This window comes from Cetorhinus maximus, chromosome 11 (genome assembly GCF_964194155.1).
Source record: "Cetorhinus maximus chromosome 11, sCetMax3.hap1.1, whole genome shotgun sequence".
NCBI lineage: Eukaryota > Metazoa > Chordata > Chondrichthyes > Lamniformes > Cetorhinidae > Cetorhinus > Cetorhinus maximus.
Window position 1 is genome coordinate 80915921 of NC_135889.1, and position 19580 is coordinate 80935500.

At 39.5% G+C, this 19580-nt stretch overlaps 1 protein-coding gene across 3 annotated transcripts in view; it reads left to right on the plus strand.

Moving 5' to 3' along the window:
* ttc21b (tetratricopeptide repeat domain 21B) overlaps positions 1 to 19580 on the plus strand; it is a 90880-nt gene that overhangs the window by 15746 nt on the left and 55554 nt on the right. For all 3 annotated transcript variants that reach the window (XM_078552305.1, XM_078552306.1, XM_078552307.1), the window contains exons 2-10: positions 49 to 178; positions 289 to 399; positions 1526 to 1692; positions 3632 to 3754; positions 4722 to 4879; positions 8756 to 8840; positions 9458 to 9556; positions 12381 to 12573; positions 17638 to 17735. In XM_078552305.1, the coding sequence (XP_078408431.1) occupies positions 49 to 178; positions 289 to 399; positions 1526 to 1692; positions 3632 to 3754; positions 4722 to 4879; positions 8756 to 8840; positions 9458 to 9556; positions 12381 to 12573; positions 17638 to 17735 (1164 nt within the window). The remainder of the gene's footprint in view (positions 1 to 48; positions 179 to 288; positions 400 to 1525; positions 1693 to 3631; positions 3755 to 4721; positions 4880 to 8755; positions 8841 to 9457; positions 9557 to 12380; positions 12574 to 17637; positions 17736 to 19580) is intronic.

A 19580-nucleotide genomic window follows, 5' to 3' on the forward strand; every position in this document is an offset into this window, starting at 1 on the left:
ACTGAAAGAACAATTCAATGTACTTATTTTAATCTTTTTATTTTTCAGGCTCTAATAAACTATTACTGCCAAAAAAAATATTTTAATCATATCCAGATTGCAGCAGATGAGGGCCTCAAAAAATATGGCAATGATGCTGTATTCCTATTTTTTCATGCTTATGGGATCCTTATGGAAGGTAATTAAGTGCAATGAAAATGCCTAATGTATTTTCATAACCTTCAAGCATCATCAGTAACAAAACTTATTTCATAACTTAAAAATATTGTCTTTATTTTGCACATGCAGATCGTATTCAAGAAGCTATCCGTGAGCTTGAGGCTATTAGAGAAAAGCAGGATGTGTCGCTGTGCTCTATAATGGCACTCACCTATGCTCATAAAAAAAGTTTAGCTCCAGGTGAGTACACATAGCATACGTTATCTGGCAATGAAGAAATGGCATCACTTGTCCTTAGTAAAATAATATAAAAGATGAAGTAGGACTCTGCATTACAAATATGTTTAATTAATTTAGATTGGATGCTATTTATAATATTACAACCTACAACTTATACATGTCTCCTACCTGATTTATATTTGTTTAGTTTCCTTATGTAGGTTTAAAACCCTGGAGTCTGTGTTTTAGTCTTATGACAATTGTGTCGCTTTATGTTAGCTTCATGATAAATATATGACTACTACATCTAAGTACTGTAAAGAAAGTTATTACTGACCTCCAATTTTTACCTTGTAGAATGTAAAATAAAGCCAGGCAGGGAATTCTGCTGAACCACTGAACAATCCTTGTTATATCCATAATTCTATCATTCAGTTTCCAGTAATCACCGCTTATTCTTTCCTGAAAATATCCACATTCATATTTTCTACCCCAGAACATACTTCTTCTTCAGTACTAAACTATAAAACCTTGGTATTCTCATCCTTTGAATTGGAGCTACCAGATTTTACCTTTCTCTTTTCTTTTTTATATTTGTGCAGAATATGATTGCCATGATTCACTTACTACCAACGTTTTCTTTTCCCTCGCTCTCTATCTCCTCCAAAAGCCATTAAACACTTGCTGTGGCATGGACCTGATTGCCCTAAAGTTTCCATTATTTATGTCAAAGCCTTGAGAAAACTTTGAAGCGTAAGAGCTGAGCCGCATAATAATCAGAAGTGGGAACTCTGACTGGATTCTCCCTTATAAGACAGATGTTGTAGACAATTATAGTCCCATGACTACTGCTACAGATGAGATCAGTTGTCTCAGCACAAACTTGGAATCAACCTGCGACCTTTCTACTATGTATGATTTGGCTGCTCACAGTACTTTTCTCAACTACTGGGGAAACAAAGCTTGACATCTAAATAAAATTTTGTTTTGAGCAGGCAGTCATTTTAATGTAAGATTCAAACCGTATTTTCATTAAATAAAAAGTGCCAGAAAATAAAAACTAATTAGATCAAATAGATAAGCACTACAATGTTCAGTTTTGTTACAGAAATCCTGAAGTAGTTCTTTTTTTTTGCATTGATAAAAGATCGTGATGCCATTCAAGAACTTGATAGCAAACTAAAAGACGACCGGAAAACTGCAGGACAGATGGCATTGTATTTTGCGGGCATCTTCCTTTGGCATGTTGGGCGTCACGAAAAAGCTCGTGAATACGTTGATAGAATGATTAAACTTTCTAATGGAGCAAGAAAGGTTAGTATATTTTTTAAAGATAACTCTGTGGAGAAATTGATAATATCACTTAAATGGAGAATTTGCATAAATGGATGTCCAATTGCCACTAACTAGCAATTTTAAAGTATATATGATAAAGAATGAATGAGACACACCAATATGAAGATATCTACTTTTGAAACATGGTTTTAAGAAAATTCAGTAAAATACAATTGCCCTTTCAGTGGTGCATAATTTGTCTCACATGATGTGAAATTGTCCTTGTAAAGTTACTTTTTCAAAAATGATAGTTAAGTATATTCCAGTATATGTAGATAACAGGCAAGATTTTCTCCGTGGGCTTCAGGACCCTGCCATCAGGCTCAAATGAGATAAGAAACCCACACTCTATAGTCAACTGGCTGTGATTTTCCTTGATTTGGCCGAGTAATGACCAGAATGTGGGCTTGCCGCTTAGTTAAAGAGCTGGATGGTGTCGGGGTGGGATGGGGTGGGAGGGGCGGTGAAGGATGATGCTTTCGAAGCTGGAAAGCCAATAGGCGTCTCTCCAGCACTGAAAAAGTAGGCTGCTTTTTCGGGTAAAAGAGAGAGCGGGCTCCCAGGATGGAGCGGGCTCCCAGGATGGAGCTTTTTAAAATTTTAAATATTATGTCTTCAGCAGCAGGGCTACCCACAGGGTGGCCTGTGACTGCAGTTGAAGCCCAGCAGGTGGGGAGGCCTCCACGCCTGCCTATAGTGTTGCCACTACCTGCCACTCCCCTCCACACCGCCAGGAGGCTGCCTCAATTGTTCCCCAATGCCTCCGGGGTTCTGGAGGCCAACTAAGAAATTCCAGTTGGCCTCTGACAATAGGCCTTTAATAAGTTCAATTTGCTACCCACCACTTAAGGATGCTTAGGCTTGCCACCCACCACCACCACCACCCCCCACCCCCCCCGCCCCGTTTGGTCTTTATATTCAATACACTAAAATAATGTGGAGGGAGTAAATGCTGGAAATACACTGCAGATTAGTCAGTATTTTATATTTTTATTTCAGACTTCCAGCATTTTTTGTTATCCAAACATAAAATGTTTCCCAATTATTTGGTCAGTCATATTTACCAGACTGAATAGAATTAAGCTGCCAAACGCTCTTTATAAATATTTTTTCTGTGTGATTGTTCAGTGCTTCCTATTTCTATTTAGATTTAGTTGCTGAATGAAGGTTTCAATAGGTTGCAGTGCAAAAATTTGCAAGTGGGTATATTTTGTCCTCATTTTATAAACCCATGACCCCAGTGTAAATTGTATTGCTAGTGAGATTACCAGGATTCAACTGTACAGAACCATTTTATGGTAGAAATTATCTGATAATTTCCCTTGGTTTTTTTTCTGTGGTATTAACCACCATTTTTATTTTAAAGAAACCATATGTCATTGGTGTGTTGCTCATGGTGATTCAGAAGATATGCTGGAGGTCTCAACCTATCTATATTTAACTGAATTAGCTGGTTAAATAAACCAAACAGTAACCAACTATTACAAAAGCAAAACACTGCAGATGCTGGAAACCTGAAATAAAAACAGAAGATGCTACCCAGCAGGTCTGGCAGCATCTGTAGAGAGAGAAACAAAGTTAACGTTTCAGATTGATGACCTATCAACAGAGTTCTGATGAAAGGCCAATGACCTAAAATGTTAACTGTGTTAATTGGTCTGCTGAACATTTTCTGTCTTATTTCAATAACCAACAACTGCCACTTTATTAGTTCTTTAAACATAGTGCCTAGCAATAATAAGTTTATAACTGATTTGTGTGCAGTTGAAGGTGCCAAAGTGTTTGCATACCAGTCAAAAGGGATACTAAACTGATGTCTGTGAACTTGTACTTTCTTTTCTAAATTTAATCAAATGTGTAGTGACCTACTAGATATGGCACATACATCAGTGTGTTAATTAGTGTACTGTCATTCTAGGGCCTGATTTTGAAAGGATGGATCGAATTAACCAGTGGGAGAGATGCATATGCTAAGAAGGCCATCAAATATTTTGATGAAGGAATCCAGGACAGAAATGATGTATTTGCTATGATGGGGAAGGTGAGTTTGAAGTAAAAAAAAAACTGTAAAAGCAAAAGGAGTGAAATTGGTCTTCAGTGGTAGCAGAAAATGGGTGATGGAAAAATTTGCTGAAGACTAATTTCACATCAAAATTATTTAAGAACTGTTTGAATTTTTTTCATGAAATGTTGTCCATTGTTAGCAGTAAACAATTCACTGTAGAAGATAGTGTGACAGTTGAATTAATTTCTTGAGTTGTAAATACTATCTGTTCTCCTACCCTACCCCAGCCCTCCACCCAAACCCAACAGAGGTAAAAAGTAATAAGTTTCCTTTAAAATGTAATTTGGATTTTTCTCTTTTGTGTACACTCTCTTTCTGTCAGTCTCAGTCACATTTTGTTTCTTGATTACTGCAGCATGTTCCTTTTTCATATACATATTTCTTTTGGTGTTAACACTCTTTCCAAAGCATTTAGCCTGAATACCATACACCGGAATGGATTATCCTTGCACTTAAATTAATGGAAGAAAAGTTGACTGTCCTGTCCTTCTGCCTGAGTTTTTTGTTTATTGAACCTAGGCAATGCAAATGTGCCAACTAACAAAGTGGGAAGGTATGACAGTAGTAGGCCATATATCAACCAATATACATTTTCTATCCTGGAAATACACTGACTCAGCTGCAGCAGTTTCTAGTCTTCTAAGTAACTGAGTTTTATGTGACTTTTATGCAGTTTGAATTACAAGCTCGAAGATTTCTCCTTGCTAGGTAGGAATAATGAAGTCATAAATATGTTGTTTATGAATGCATTTACAACTTCACTATACCTAGTGCACACAGTGGAAATTTTCAGCCAATACTATGCCATAGGATTTGATGAAAAAAGCTCTTCACTCCAGTGATCTTATCTTCCCAAAATTAATAACGCAATTAAGGTATGTAGATGTTGTATTTGCTCAAGTTTCCATTTTAGTTCCAGAATATTCTTTCTTCTTAATAATAGGTGCAATATCTTGAGATGCGTCAAAACTACTCTGGAGCTTTGGAAATGGTAAACCAGATAATAGTTCATTTTCCTGGCTTCCTGCCAGCTTTTGTGAAGAAGATAGAACTCCAACTAGCCCTGCAGGATTGGGAACAGACAATCGAGACAATACACAGGTAGAGAAGTCAACTTACTATGAAAACAACCTTGTTACATCTTGACAGTGAGTGAGTGATTATGGCAGGTCAGAATGTTGTGTTGGACCTGCATATTGCACATCTTACTTACAATTCAGGAGAAATTTCAATCTGCACTTGCATTTCAGTAAATGGTCCCCAGTCAGTATCTGTGAAGTGTGATCACAGTAGTTCTGTGCATGTATCTATTGCAAGTTTAAGTTACAAGAAAACTGTTGTTTTCAAACGTTAAAAATGCAAGGTAACAGTGTCCAAAAAGACCAATGGATGTGGATTCACACAGAGATAAAGTCATAATCCAAAGATAAAAACAAAAAGCTAAAAGCTACTGCGATGCTGGAAATCCAAAACAAAAACAGAATTACCTGGAAAAACTCAGCAGGTCTGGCAGCATCGGCGGAGAAGAAATCAGTTAACGTTTCGAGCCTTCATGGCCCTTCGGCAGAACTGAAGCATAGTTAGAAGAAGGGAGAAATATAAATTGGTTTAAGGTGGGTGGGGGGTGGGGGGGGGTGGGGGGGGAGAGACACATTGAGGGTGTGGTGATTGTGGAGATGAGCAGATAATCAAAAGATGTCACAGACAAAAGGGTCAAAGAGGTGTCGAAGGTGGTGACATTTGTCTGAGAAAAGTGCTAATTAAGAATGGAAGACAGGATATTCAAAGTACAGCTCTAGTGGGGGTGGGGTGGAAAGACTAACAAGGTTTTAGTTTAGATTTAAAAATAATGGAAATAGGTGGGGAAAGAAGAATCTATATAAATTATTGAAAAAAAAAGTGGGGGGGGGGGGGGGAAGAAACGGTGTGGGGATGGGGGGAGGGGGAGTTTAAGATCTAAAGTTGTTGAATTCAATATTCAGCCCAGAAGGCTGTAAAGTGCCTAGTCGGAAGATGAGGTGCTGTTCCTCCAGTTTGCGTTGGGCTTCACTGGAACAATGCAGCAAGCCAAGGACAGACATGTGGGCAAGAGAACAGGGTGGAGTGTTAAAATGGCAAGCGACAGGGAGGTTTGGGTCTTTCTTGCGGACAGACCGCAGGTGTTCCGCAAAACGGTCGCCCAGTTTGCGTTTGGTCTCTCCAATGTAGAGGAGACCGCATTGGGAGCAACGAATGCAGTAGACTAAGTTAGGGGAAATGCAAGTGAAATGCTGCTTCACTTGAAAGGAGTGTTTGGGCCCTTGGACGGTGAGGAGAGAGGAAGTGAAGGGGCAGGTGTTGCATCTTCTGCGTGGGCATAATCCACCTGGTTAAAGCTCAAATGGGGGTGAAATGGATTTCTGGAAAGATGACCCTGAAACTGGTGGTGTAACACTATTTAATGTGCTCCGGAATCAGAATCAAATTGGGACCTGGCTCCAGAAATATATTTCCACTAACCATACAAACACAAATGACTTTGCATAGGAAGGCAAAAGCAAAAAACTACGGATGCTGGAAATCCAAAACAAAAACAAAAATACCTGGAAAAACTCAGCAGGTCTGGCAGCATCTGCGGAGAGGGACACAGTTAACGTTTTGAGTCCGAATGACTCTTCAACAGAACTAAGTAAAAATAGAAGAGAGGTGAAATATAAGCTGGTTTAAGGGGAGGGTGGGACAGGTAGAGCTGGATAGAGGGCCAGTGATAGGTGGAGATAACCAAAAGATGTCACAGACAAAAGAACAAAGAGGTGTAATAATATCACCACCTTCAACACCTCTTTGTCCTTTTGTCTGTGACATCTTTTGGTTATCTCCACCTATCACTGGCCCTCTATCCAGCTCTACTTGTCCCACCCTCCCCTTAAACCAGCTTATATTTCACCTCTCTTCTATTTTTACTTAGTTCTGTTGAAGGGTCATTCGGACTCGAAACGTTAACTGTGTCCCTCTCCGCAGATGCTGCTAGACCTGCTGAGTTTTTCCAGGTATTTTTGTTTTTTTTGCATAGGAAGGCGTTAGCTCACTTTAATACAGTCTATAATTGTTACTCGGGTAAGCAGAACCATGATAAAATTATAAAAGAAATCTACCATTATAGCATTGTTTCCATTTTTAATTATCAGCTTTAATTTCCAAGGAAACCTGTTGTTTATCACTCTCCACTCATTAATTGATGGATTAGTACTCCCCTGTGTTGAATGATACTCAGAGGAAGCACTGAGAGAAGGAAGCAGGTTGTACTTTGGTTGGGGAACTTCAATTTTTATCACTAACAGTGGCTCCCTATCACAATTTGTAATCTTATGGCCCAGCCATCCTTCATTAGAACATTGCGCTACCTCAATGCTAAATATAAAGGGCAGAAGATTATAGACCATTATGATCAGATCAAAACCCTGCAATATCACCACACCCAGTTGAAATCAGTGATTGGCAACTAATAAGAAGAAGGAACTCTGCTCCCATAATTATAGAAAAGCTCAATGCACGAGTGTAAAAGATAAGCCTGAAGTATTTTCAAACATATTCAGCTTAAGAGGGCAGTCTCACTCAGCCGACCCTGAGGTCCCTGCCATTATAAATATCAGTGTCCAGCTAGTCTGGTTTATGTCATGTGACATAAGAAATGGCTGAGTGCATTGGATCCATCTTGACCCTGACAACACCCTGGTTGTAGTGCTGAGACCTGTGTACTGGAACTCGCAGCCTCTCCAGCCAAGATTTTCCAGTGTAATTGTGACACTGGCATCTATGTTACAATGTAGAAAATTGGCAAGCGATATACTATCTAATTATTGCCCAATAATTGGGAAATTGATGGACAATACTACCAGCATCAAACAACACTAAATCCTTAATAATCCACTCACTGGCACTATAATCACCCAGCTCCAGATGTCGTCAGTGCCTTGATTCAGACAGAAACTTACTGAATATCAGAGGAGAGGTGACAGTAATTACCTTTATTAGGGCAACATTTGCTTGAGAATGACACAAAGGAGCTTTAGCAAAACTGAAATCATTGGGAGTCTCTTAAGTTTAAAAACACTTCAGGAGTGGAATCCTACCTCAGATGAAGGAAGATGTTTGTGGTTATTGGAGGCCAATCAAAATCTGGAATTAAAAGTACTGATGACTATGAAATCATTGTTGACTGTTGTAAAAAACCCATCTGGTTTGCTAATACCCTTTAGGGGAACCTGCTGTCCTTACCTGGTCTGGCCTACATGTGACTCCAGACCCACAGCAATGTGATTGACTCTTAAATGCCATCTGAAATGATCTAGCAAGCCACCCAGTTCTCAAGGGCAATTAGGGATGGGCAATAAATGCTGGCCCAGTCAGTGACACCCACAACCCATGTACGAAAATAAAATAATCACTGCAGCCTCGGGATATCCCTACAGCAGTTCCTAATGGGGTGTCCTCAATTCAACCACCTTCAGTTGCTACAACAATGACCTTCCCTCTATTATAGGATCAGGAGTGGAGTTCTTGCTGGTGATTTTACAGTGTTCTTCACCATCATGCAGCATACTCCACATCCCAAGAACAAAAAAAAACATTAATTGGAAAACACAATTTTATTGCCTTTCCAGGTGCACTTTATTTTCAGTGATCAAATAGATGTGCATGTCGTGAATATAACTTATTTATCTGATGAAGATATTTTCAACATGTTTACACTTTCATTACTATTACAAAATAGAAGTTGGCTTGTGGTAACATAACTATATATATTTTGTGCAATACAATTTCTTAAATGCTAAGACAAATTTAAAACATAAATTCTCCAAAAGCAAAGTTCAGTACCATTACAGTTTCTCAATAAATAGAATGCATTTAATCCATCTGGTAAAATTTAGAGATTAAGATTCCATTCATTTGTAATTTAGTACAGTAATTTAAAATTTATTCTAAAATCTATCACAGACTCTTACAGAAAGACAGTCATAACTTTGAAGGTCTAAGGATGCTGGCCCTCCATTCTTTATGCAGAGAGGGAAATATTAAGGAGGTAAGGAAAATGTTATAATGAAGCACCAGTTACAAGTGATCTATTATTTATAATGTCAATACTCATCAGTGTCAAGCCTGGTCAGGTTTCTTAAATCTGTTCATGGGTGTTATTTGTGGCAACGTTCAAAGCTAATGGCCCCATATTTCTGCCTCCTTCAACAAATCGTTGAAGAGATACTAAGATCTGTGCCACATAAAATCATGTGCTAGTTAGTAATGTTGTTCTCGTACTGTATGGGGATTAAAACCTTCAGCAATTTTTAAATGAAATGTATTTAAAGAGATCATTTTCAAACTCTTAAGTGGGAGTTGTGCTAGATGCTCTGTCAGGAGTAAGAATTATGAGATTATTCAACATGCATCTTCAACTCGAAATTAAAATTTACATTAGGTTCAAGATAACTGTCCATCTGCATTAAGGACCTATGAAAGGTCAGAATATAAATGTGCACTGTTGTCAATTTTCTGTGTGTGAGGCAATTGAAACAACATTTAGCAAATATATTTAAATATATTTAAGTTTCATAGCTAATAATACATAGGTAAAGATTTGTTAAGGTGTACCATTCAAAGTCTGTGAAATGGAATTTAAATTAGTTATCAACATCTTTCCAGGCTGGCTCTAGACTTGGTGATCTGATCAGTGTACTGGACCGTTTTGAACCACATAATCCTGATCTCTTTTATAAAATGGCACTGGCTTTCAGTAGGATGGTAAGTTTGTTAATATTTTGAAACAGAAATATTTTTCGTTATAGCCTAAGTAATTTGATTCAGCAAATAGCTGAGCTATAAAAATTATGCAGAGTCCAAGTTTGATGCTAGCCTGTGCTGAGTCAGTTAATCGCTGTCAAAGTGGAAGTAAGAGTTCAGCAACTCTCCTCTGGAGCCTTGGGTTTGAGAATGGGATGTTGGGCAAGGTTCTCACTTCTGGCTGATACCCAGCCAGCTCTCCTGGAAGTGTGTGTGAATATTGGGCGTTGAAGAGATCAGGCTTTATGATAATACCCTCCATGATTAGATAGCTTAATGATATTGTTGACACCCAGATATAAATATTAGCCCCTTCAGGGTGGCTGCTACAGCAAAATTGGTGGAACTATATTCCAAAAAGTAATCATGACAAAAGAAATTGGATAAAATTGTCAGGGGACGAGGGCGGGGTGAAAACATTTGAGACTAGAATTTAATTTTTTTACAGAAAGGAGCTGGTATTTTATTAGTTTTAACCTCTTTATTCTGTCTACTCATCACCTTTTTAAATTAGGCATTTGCTAGATATGTTTCCATTGTCTTTCTCGATTATTCACTTTTACTAAAAACATTGTATAAGTAGCACAAGTAAAGTATTGCAGATGCTGAAAATCTGAAATAAAACCTGACCTAATCTGAAATAAGGAAATGCTACGAATAGGTCAGGCAGCATCTGTGGAGAGTGAAACAGAGTTACTGTTTCAGGTAGCTGACCTTTTTTCAGGACTGAGATAGGTTAGAATGACTGAGGGGAACAGAGAAATTAAGATGGCCAATGTCATGCTGGCAGTTCACAAGGAAAAGATCTAGAGAGGGTAAAAGACCAGATGGAGCGGTCCAGGTGGAAAGGTGAATTCTGAAGACAGGAGAAAGGGTCTTCTGTGTGAGGGGGAAGATTTCTGGCCACATAAGCGGGAGTGGAGGCAAAGGCACAGGAAGGAGAGCTAAGTGTTGTCTAAATTCACTGAAGCAGGGTAAAGGAATGGAAGTTAAGGACTGATTGTTCAGGGTCAGAGGGAATCGTGAAAAAGCAGCAACAAATGAGATTGGAAGAAGGAATGGAATTAGAAGAAAGTGAAAGGGAAGAAGGATGTGGAGGGGCATTGGTATCCTTGATTGTTGATGCTTGTGATTCTTGACACCTGAAAGGAAGGAAAAAGGTTTTTTTCAAACACTGAATGAAACAAAGGATGAAATTGAACTGCAGACCAGGACAGCATCAATGTAGTAAATCGTTGCTGTTGAAGAGGGAAGTGTCAACGACCTGAAATGTTAACACTTTTGCTCTCTCTACAGATGCTGCTAGATCAGCTGAGTATTTCCAGCATTTTCTAAACATATAAAATGACATTAGCAGAGTTACTTATACATTTTGTGTGGCTCTGAAAGCTTGTGTTACTGATTTCTGTGAGATTACTGATAAACGATACATTCTGGGTTTTACTGAGAAGGGGCAAGGGGCAGGCAGCCAACCCACTCTCAGAAGGCAGGGGCATTTTAAAATGTTAATGTGGCTAGAAGTCTCAGGTTAAACTTTAGGTTTAACAGTGGCTGGCTGGGTTTCCTGGGCCTCTGGAAACCTGGTAGCTACAGCAAGGTGAGGATAGTCTCAAGTCTCTCAAATGGATAGTGTTAAATGAATAGGGAGGGACTCAAGCTATGGAAGAATTTGAAAGTGAGAATAAATCATTTCAATTTAATAAGATAGGGCACAGGAAGCTGGTGTAGGTCACAAGGGTGATTGGTTAGAATTTACTATGACAGATTAGGAATAGTTTTATTCTGAAAAAGTTGGGGGTCATGGGGCAGGAAAGAGGGCATTGAAATAATCACATTTAGAGATGACACAAATTTGACTGGTTTTCAGTAGCATTGAGACTGAAATGGCACAAGCAATACAAGTGGAATTGGGCAAGCTTCATGACAGAAAGGATATAGGGATTAAATCTCATTTTAGGGTTGAACTGGAAACAAATTTGAGTAAGGTCTGGTTCAGTATGAGCGACTGGGGGAAGGAAACAGCAGTGTGGGGAGCCAAAAACTATACTTTTGGACTTCCCGAAGTGAAATTGGAGGAGATATAGCTCATTCATGATTTGAGGTGTGGCAAACCTTTTGAAAGCATGGAGATGTCCATTTGATCTAGATGGCTGATGAAGATCTGGGTGTTTTCAGCATTTTGTGATAATTGAATGCTTTCTATTCAATTAACCCTGGGCCCATCATTTGTTACGTACTGTATTGGTAAAATAACTTTGGTCCAGAAAATCCTCAATGCAACAAACTTCTCCATTGTGTGGGATTGCACCAGCTGGGTACCTGCATTGATGACCCTGCTGGAATATGCAGCCAGTGGGAAGTCGTCTCATTTAAATGCAATTGCCCAAGCCGTTACTGCAGCATTGCCTGTAATCACATGCCCTGGATGGTTGCAAAATGTATCCTTGATGTCCAGACTGTGACTCTGGCCACCAAAGATATGCTGACCTCTGAGGAACTCTGAATAGGGAATTTCTGCCAGGGAAATAGGGAATTCTTGTAAAGTCGCATGAGAACATCTAGCACAAACTGTTATCTAACATATGCACTCCCATCAGATTTATGGTAGTGGCACAAGTGTGCCAAGAGGGCTGAGGAAGTTTTGCTTCTTTGCACTTCATTTGTTTACATCGTTGTCAAAGTAATATAGAAGTTCACCTTAGAATGTAAGAAACTTTAGTAACTGAAATATTTGAATTATAATTTGCTCATTCATGTAAATTATCACTTATGTATGTTAATATAGTGCGGACGGAACCAGATTGTCCTTCAACAGACCTATACCTTGGTTGAAAGAGCATTCAGCATGTCTTCACGTAATGCAGAGTTTGCAAATGAACTCGGCTATCAGATGGTATTACAAGGAAAAGTAAAAGAAGCTGTTAGGTGGTACAAGACCGCAATGTCACTAGATGAATCTAGTGTCCCTGCATTAACTGGTATGACTATTTTTATTTATATCCTTCAAGGAAATCCTTTATCTGTTGCCTTTGTGAGGTACAATTATTGTTAGTAGCCTTGGAACCTCTGACATAATAGTGGCTATGCAACTTGTTCCCCTCAGGCTTCAAGAGGAGATTTCAAAATCCATACCTTCCCAGCACTGGGGCTTTAGTTTTGCATTGGTATTCCTATCTTGGATACTGGCCCAAGTTTCTAACTTTCCTGCCAATAGTTTACAGTGTGATTCTTTTTTAATCGCATAAGTTTGTTTTAACTTGGTTTGCTATCTGCTAATGACTACTGTTGCGATCCCTGTAAAGACCAATAACTTTTAGAAGGATATTTGAGTTTCCAGTGACTGACTGGAAGGATCTCTCAAGATTTCAAGTTTTAAGACTTTTGCTATAATAAACAAACTAAAAACAACATTGTCTAAACACTATTCGATAGGCAACTTATACTTTAAACAATGGAAAAGATCACCCATTTAACTTTTAAAACAACCAAAAATCCCCATCTACAGTTTTACTTTACTCTGTCCCTTCAACGGGCACTTCATTCTCTAGGAACTAATCCAAAGCTATTCTCATCACTCACTACTTGCTTCCTTATTCCTTTTCCAGCCGAATAATTTCTAATCCCCAAACTGACTTTCACAGTTAGGGTTATCATGAAGATTCCTCCCTCCAGCCAAAGCTAGTCAAATGTTAACGTCTCATTTAACATCTCATGAACTTGGTCCTTTCAACCTGAGCGTGAGCTCTCATCCACATTCTGCATGGTGAACAATAGAGCCTGGTTGCCTCTATCTCTCTGCTGTCTCTCAGATTCTTGCAGACTGACCTGCTTCTGTCAGGTTCAGTGATATCTTAGAAATCCCTGTAAGCCAAGACAACAGTGGCTTGCTATGGGCTCTTACCCTCTCAAAGCAACATGAATCACATGGACCATGTATTCAGGTGGAAATGCTAATTAGCTATCCTCTAGACACCGAACACCATCCATCTTGAATTAAATAGACAGTGTAAAGTGTAGCCCTTTACAAAATCTGACATTCTAAACACCTCCCGATGAAACTCAGAAACTAAATAGTCGACACAGATGCTCCTGCCATTGTCTACTGGTGTGAATATCTTGCACCTTCTTTCCAGTAAAATAACTTGGGCTCCCCTTAACCTTTAACAACCAAACTACCCAGGGTTGTTGTTGGGCATGGTTCAGAGTAGGTTACATGACCCCCAGACAGTCCCAAACATAATATAGAAACATAGAAAAAAGGAGCAGGGTAGATCATTCGGCCCTTCGAGCCTGCTCTGCCATTCAATATGATCATGGCTGATCCTCTATCTCAATGCCATACTCCTGCTCTCTCCCATACCCCTTGACTTTAGAGTCTAGAAATCTATCTATTTGCTTCTTAACTATATTTAGTGACTTGGCCCCCACAGCCTTATGTGATAGAGAATTCTACAGATTCACCACCCTCTGAGTGAAGAAATTTCTTGTCATCCCAGTCCTAAATGGCCCACCCCATACCCTGAGACTGTGACTCCTTGTTCTCGACCCCCCAGCCAGAGGAAGCATCACCCCTGCATCCAGTCTGTCGATCCCTGTCAGAAAGATCCCCTCTCATTCTTCTAAATTCCAATGAATACAGGCCTAGTCGGCCCAATCTCTCCTCGTATGACAATCCTACCATCCCAAGAATCAGTCTGATGAACCTTTGCTGCACTCCCTGCACTCCCTCTCTGGCAAGTATATCCTTTCTTAGGTAAGGAGCCAAAACTGCACACAATACTCCAGGTGTGGTCTTACCAAGGCCCTGTACAGCTGCAGTGAGACATCCTTGCTCCTGGATTCAAGTCCTCTCGTAATGAAGGCCAACATACCATTTGCCTTCTTAACTGCTTGCTGCATATGCATGCTTGTTTTCAGTGATTGGTGAAGAAGGACACCCAGGTTCCTTTGTACATTAACATTTCCCAATATATCACCATTTAAATAATACTCTGCCATTCTGTTTTTCCTGCCAAAGTGGATAACTTCACATTTATCCACATTATACTGCATCTACCATGTATTTGCCCACTCAGTCAACTTGTCTAAATTGTCTTGAAGCCCCTTAACATCCCCCTCACCACCCGCATTCCCACCTAGTTTTGTGTCGTCAGAAAACTTGGAATATATTAAATTTGATTCCCTCATCCAAATCATTGATATATATTGTGAATAGCTGGGGCCCAAGCACTGATCCCTGTGATACTCCACTAGTCATCTCCTGCCACTCTGAAAAAGATCCATATATTCCTACTCTCTGTTAGTTAACCAATCCTCAACCCATGCCAATATATTACTCCCAATCCCATGTGCTTTAATTTTGCACACTAACCTCTTATTCGGGACTTTATCAAAAGCTTTCTGAAAATCCAAATATACCACATACACTGGTTCTCCCTTGTCTGTTCTGCTAGTTATGTCCTCAAGAAAACTCCAGTAGTTTTGTCAAACATGATTTCCCTTTCATCATGAATCCTTTGTCTAATCCCGTTGATATTTTTTAAGTGTCCTGTTATCTCATCCTTTATAATTGCCACCAGCATTTTCCCTACTATTGATGTTAGGATAATTGGTCTGTAATTCCCTGTTTTCTCCCTCCCTTTTTTAAATAGTGGGGTTACATTTGCTACTCTCCAATTTGCCAGGACTGCTCCAGATTCTGCAAAATTTTGGAAGATGATAACCAACGCATCCACAATTTCCATGGCCACCTCCTATGGTACCCTGGGATGTAGATTATCAGGCCCTGGGGATTTATTGGCTTTCAGTCCCATTAATTTCTCCAGCACTTTTTTTTTAGTAATACTAATTTCCTTCAACTCCTCCTTCTCACTAAACCCTTAGTTTCCTAGTATTTCTGGGAAGTTATTTGTGTCTTCCTCCATGAAGACAGAACTAAAGTAGTTGCCCTACCATTTCCTTGTTCTCTGTTATAAATTCTCACGTTTTGGACTGTAAGGGGCCTGTGTTTGTCTTCACTAATCTTTTTTCTTTCTACATACTTAATATAAGTTTTTACACTCTGTTTTTATGTTCCTTACAAGTTTACTCTCGTACTCTACTTTTCCCCTCTTAATCAATCTCTTGGTCCTCCTCTGCGGAATTCTAAACTGCTCCCAATCCTCAGGTTTGCTGCTTTTTCTAGCAACTTTATATGACTCCTCTTTGGATCTAATACTATCTTGTACTGCTTTTGCTAGCCATGATTGGGCTGCTTTTCCTGTTGTGTTTTTGCATCAGAAAGGAATGTATAACAAATGCATGCATTTGTTTCTTAAATATTAGGCATTGCTTATCCACCATCATGCCTTTTAATGGAGCTCCCCAATCTATCATAGCCAATTAACCCTCATACCTTTGTAGTTTCTTTTATTTATATTTAGGACCCTCGTTTCGGATTGGACTACTTCATTTTCCATCCTAATGAAGAATTCTATCATGTTATGGTCACTGTTCCCTAAGAGACTTTGCCCAGTCTATGTGTAGATTAAAGTCACCCATGATTACTGTAGCACCTTTGTTAAATGCATAGATAACTTAAATCTTATGAACCTCATATTAGTAATACTGCTCCACTACCACTACCCAAACAACACTGCTGATGTTTCTGCCTCCCTGATTGATTCATTGCTCAGTTACTAAGATAGCACTTCATCTCAGTATGGCGGGCCATGCCCCATCGTACACATGGCTGTGAAATTGTCAAATTCAACATTCATCCTCTAAAGAAACATTGTAGTTACTATCACAAACAAGACAGGAAGGATGCAGACCACAGCAGGTTAAAGGTACAATTCTCAATGTCATTTAGGTAGATGTTCATCACCAGCCAAGTGCACATCCTGAACTTGTAACTGCCTGCCTGCCATGTTCCAGATTTTCTTCAACTGCCATGTGACCCTGACATCTTGGGTCACAACAGGGACCCCAATGAGCCACATCCATGATCTTCTTTAATCATCTCATCTTCAGCTTTTCTTCACCAGCCATCAGGACTTGGGCTTACTTTCTTTGGCTGTTGCCAGGCTTTAATTTTTTTTTGTGTCTTCAACCATTGCTGGTCACTTCTAGAAATCTAACCGCTCCAATAACCACAGGGTCTGTACTCTAATCTGGTAGCAAGCCCTGTATCTTGTTTGCCATGCTGATGACCTATTTTATGCACTCAAGTCATGCATAAGCCATCTGGTTTCTAGCTGTAAGCCAAAGCCAATGTCCATGTTGATGTCAGGCACATTTTGGCAGCTGCCCAGAACCCAACCTCCCTCCCCATTTCCTGTTGCGCTCCTTCTAATTGTGCTCTGCCCTCTTCCACTTCCTCATACCCGCCCCATTATTATGACCACATCACCAGTGCCCAAGATGGAATTTATATAGCCAGTGATTACTCCCACAGGGACTTCTGGAGGCGGTCTGTTCAGAGAAACATAAGAGGCAAGGAGAAACAGAAACCTAAGCCAGCTGAGAAGAGAGCTCTAGGGAAAATAGAGGCATGAGAATCTTTCTAATTCTCAGCTCACTGCTTTCATGTGCAAGTGTGGCATACTGTCATGTCACAATGGGCTCCAGAGCATACCAGGTGATGTTTTAACACAGAGTTGACCACCCAAGCGCAAACCTCATATGCCAGAAGGCTGCTAGGTTGATTACTCCACAAATTACAAACCATTGAGAATGGCTTGATCAGCACCCTCACCCATCCAAAGTACATTATATCCTAGCACTGGTTTACTTTTTATTCTTCATATTCTCAACCCTCTAAACTTCTCTGTTTTCACCTTTACCTCCTTCTTAATGTGTGCTGTTTACATCTTCTCTGTGAAGTGTTTTAGTGCATTCTGTATTTATGTATGATAGAATGCAAATTATTGTTGTTGAATTAATGAAGATATATTGAGAAGTTTGTGTTGATTGCCCAAAAACCCTTTGACGATAGACATACAATTATATAGAAAGCATTTTTATGAATGGTAAATAAATTTTGCATGTCTTTGTAATTCAAGGTATTATAAGATGCCAGTTAATTGAGGGACAACTAGAAGATGCAGAGCAACAATTGGAATTTCTTAATGAAATTCAACAATCCATTGGAAAATCTGGGGTAATTATATCTTTGTTAATTTCAATTGTACTTAACCTCTTAAATATAGCCAACCCCTTTTTATATGTCTATATTCCTGCTATTCTGCTTGTAGCTGCCTTGATGTGCATCTGAGCATCAAGTTTCCCACCTCACACCCAAGCTGCAGGGTAACCTTCGAAAGCTATATGCATATTTATTTTTCCCTATCTAAATCCCTAAGACAACGAATTGTTCATCTTTATTATAAACCATGTTATGCAAATATTATGGTTTGAAAACTTTACATCTTTAACACTTCAAGATTGCAGTTATTCTTCATCTGCATCTAAAGGAAGTACAATATTTAATTACTAATACCAGATATAAATATATAATTAAATGCTCTTTTTTTCCTCCTGCAATTATTTAGTGCTTTGATAAAACCACACAAATTCAAGATTATTGAACTTTGGGTGACAGGTGATGCAGCTCTGTGGATCTTTCAAAATCTGAACTGCTTAATTAACTGTTAATGTGGACATGCAGTCAGTTAGCCAGCCAATAGCTCTACAGCAAAATAAAAACAGAATTACCTGGAAAAACTCAGCAAGTCTGGCAGCATCGGCGGAGAAGAAATCAGTCAACGTTTCGAGCCCGCATGGCCCTTCAGCAGAACTGAAGCATAGTTTCAACAAGGGAGAAATATAAATTGGTTTAAGGTGGGTGGGGGGGAAGAGACACATTGAGTGTGTGGTGTGAGCAGATAATCAAAAGATGTCAGAGACAAAAGGGTCAAAGAGGTGTTGAAGGTGGTGGTCTTTGTCTGAGAAAAGTGCTAATTAAGAATGAAAGACAGGATATTCAAAGTACAGCTCTAGTGGGGGTGGGGTGGAAAGACTAAAGGTTTTAGTTTTAGATTTAAAAATAATGGAAATAGGTGGGGAAAGAAGAATCTATATAAATTATTGAAAAAAAAGGCGGGTGGGGGTGGAAAAGAAACGGGGTGGGGATGGGGGGAGGGGGAGTTTAAGATCTAAAGTTGTTGAATTCAATATTCAGCCCAGAAGGCTGTAAAGTGCCTAGTCGGAAGATGAGGTGCTGTTCCTCCAGTTTGCGTTGGGCTTCACTGGAACAATGCAGCAAGCCAAGGACAGACATGTGGGCAAGAGAACAGGGTGGAGTGTTAAAATGGCAAGCGACAGGGAGGTTTGGGTCTTTCTTGCGGACAGACCGCAGGTGTTCCGCAAAACGGATAGCTCTACAGGCCTGATCAAATTGACTTGCTCAGTCAGGGTGGACAAATTACCGCAGCTTGCCAGTTGGAGGCCTTCTTATCTGCATGTGCAGTTAAAACAATCGATTCAAATCTCTCATGCTGCAGAGAAGCATGGTGATTGATGACACAAATCCCATAAACCTAAATCTGTTGATTTGACTGCAGACACCAACAAAAATTAATTAGTGGCAAATTCTAACCACGAACCTGTAGCAATTGCCTTTGCTTTAGTTGGAGTGTCTCTTAAAGAAACTGTGCAATTTTTATGCAAATGGGTTTCAAACAAAGGTAGTTAGTTATGCAACAAAAATTGCTGGAAAAACTCAGCAGGCCTGACAGCATCTGTGGAGAGAAAGACAGAGTTACCGTTTCGAGTCCTTATGACTCTTCTTCAGAATTGAAAGTGAACAGGGGAAAAGAGACAAGTAGAAATCCTGTCAGAGAGAAGAACAGTACTTCTTCAAGGTAGGCATTCCTGGAAGAGAAGTGGCAGTCAATTAAACACTAGATAAAAGCAAAATACTGCGGATGCTGGAAATCTGAAACATAAACAAAAATTGCTGGAAAAACTCAGCAGATCTGACAACATCTGTGGAGAGAAAGACGGA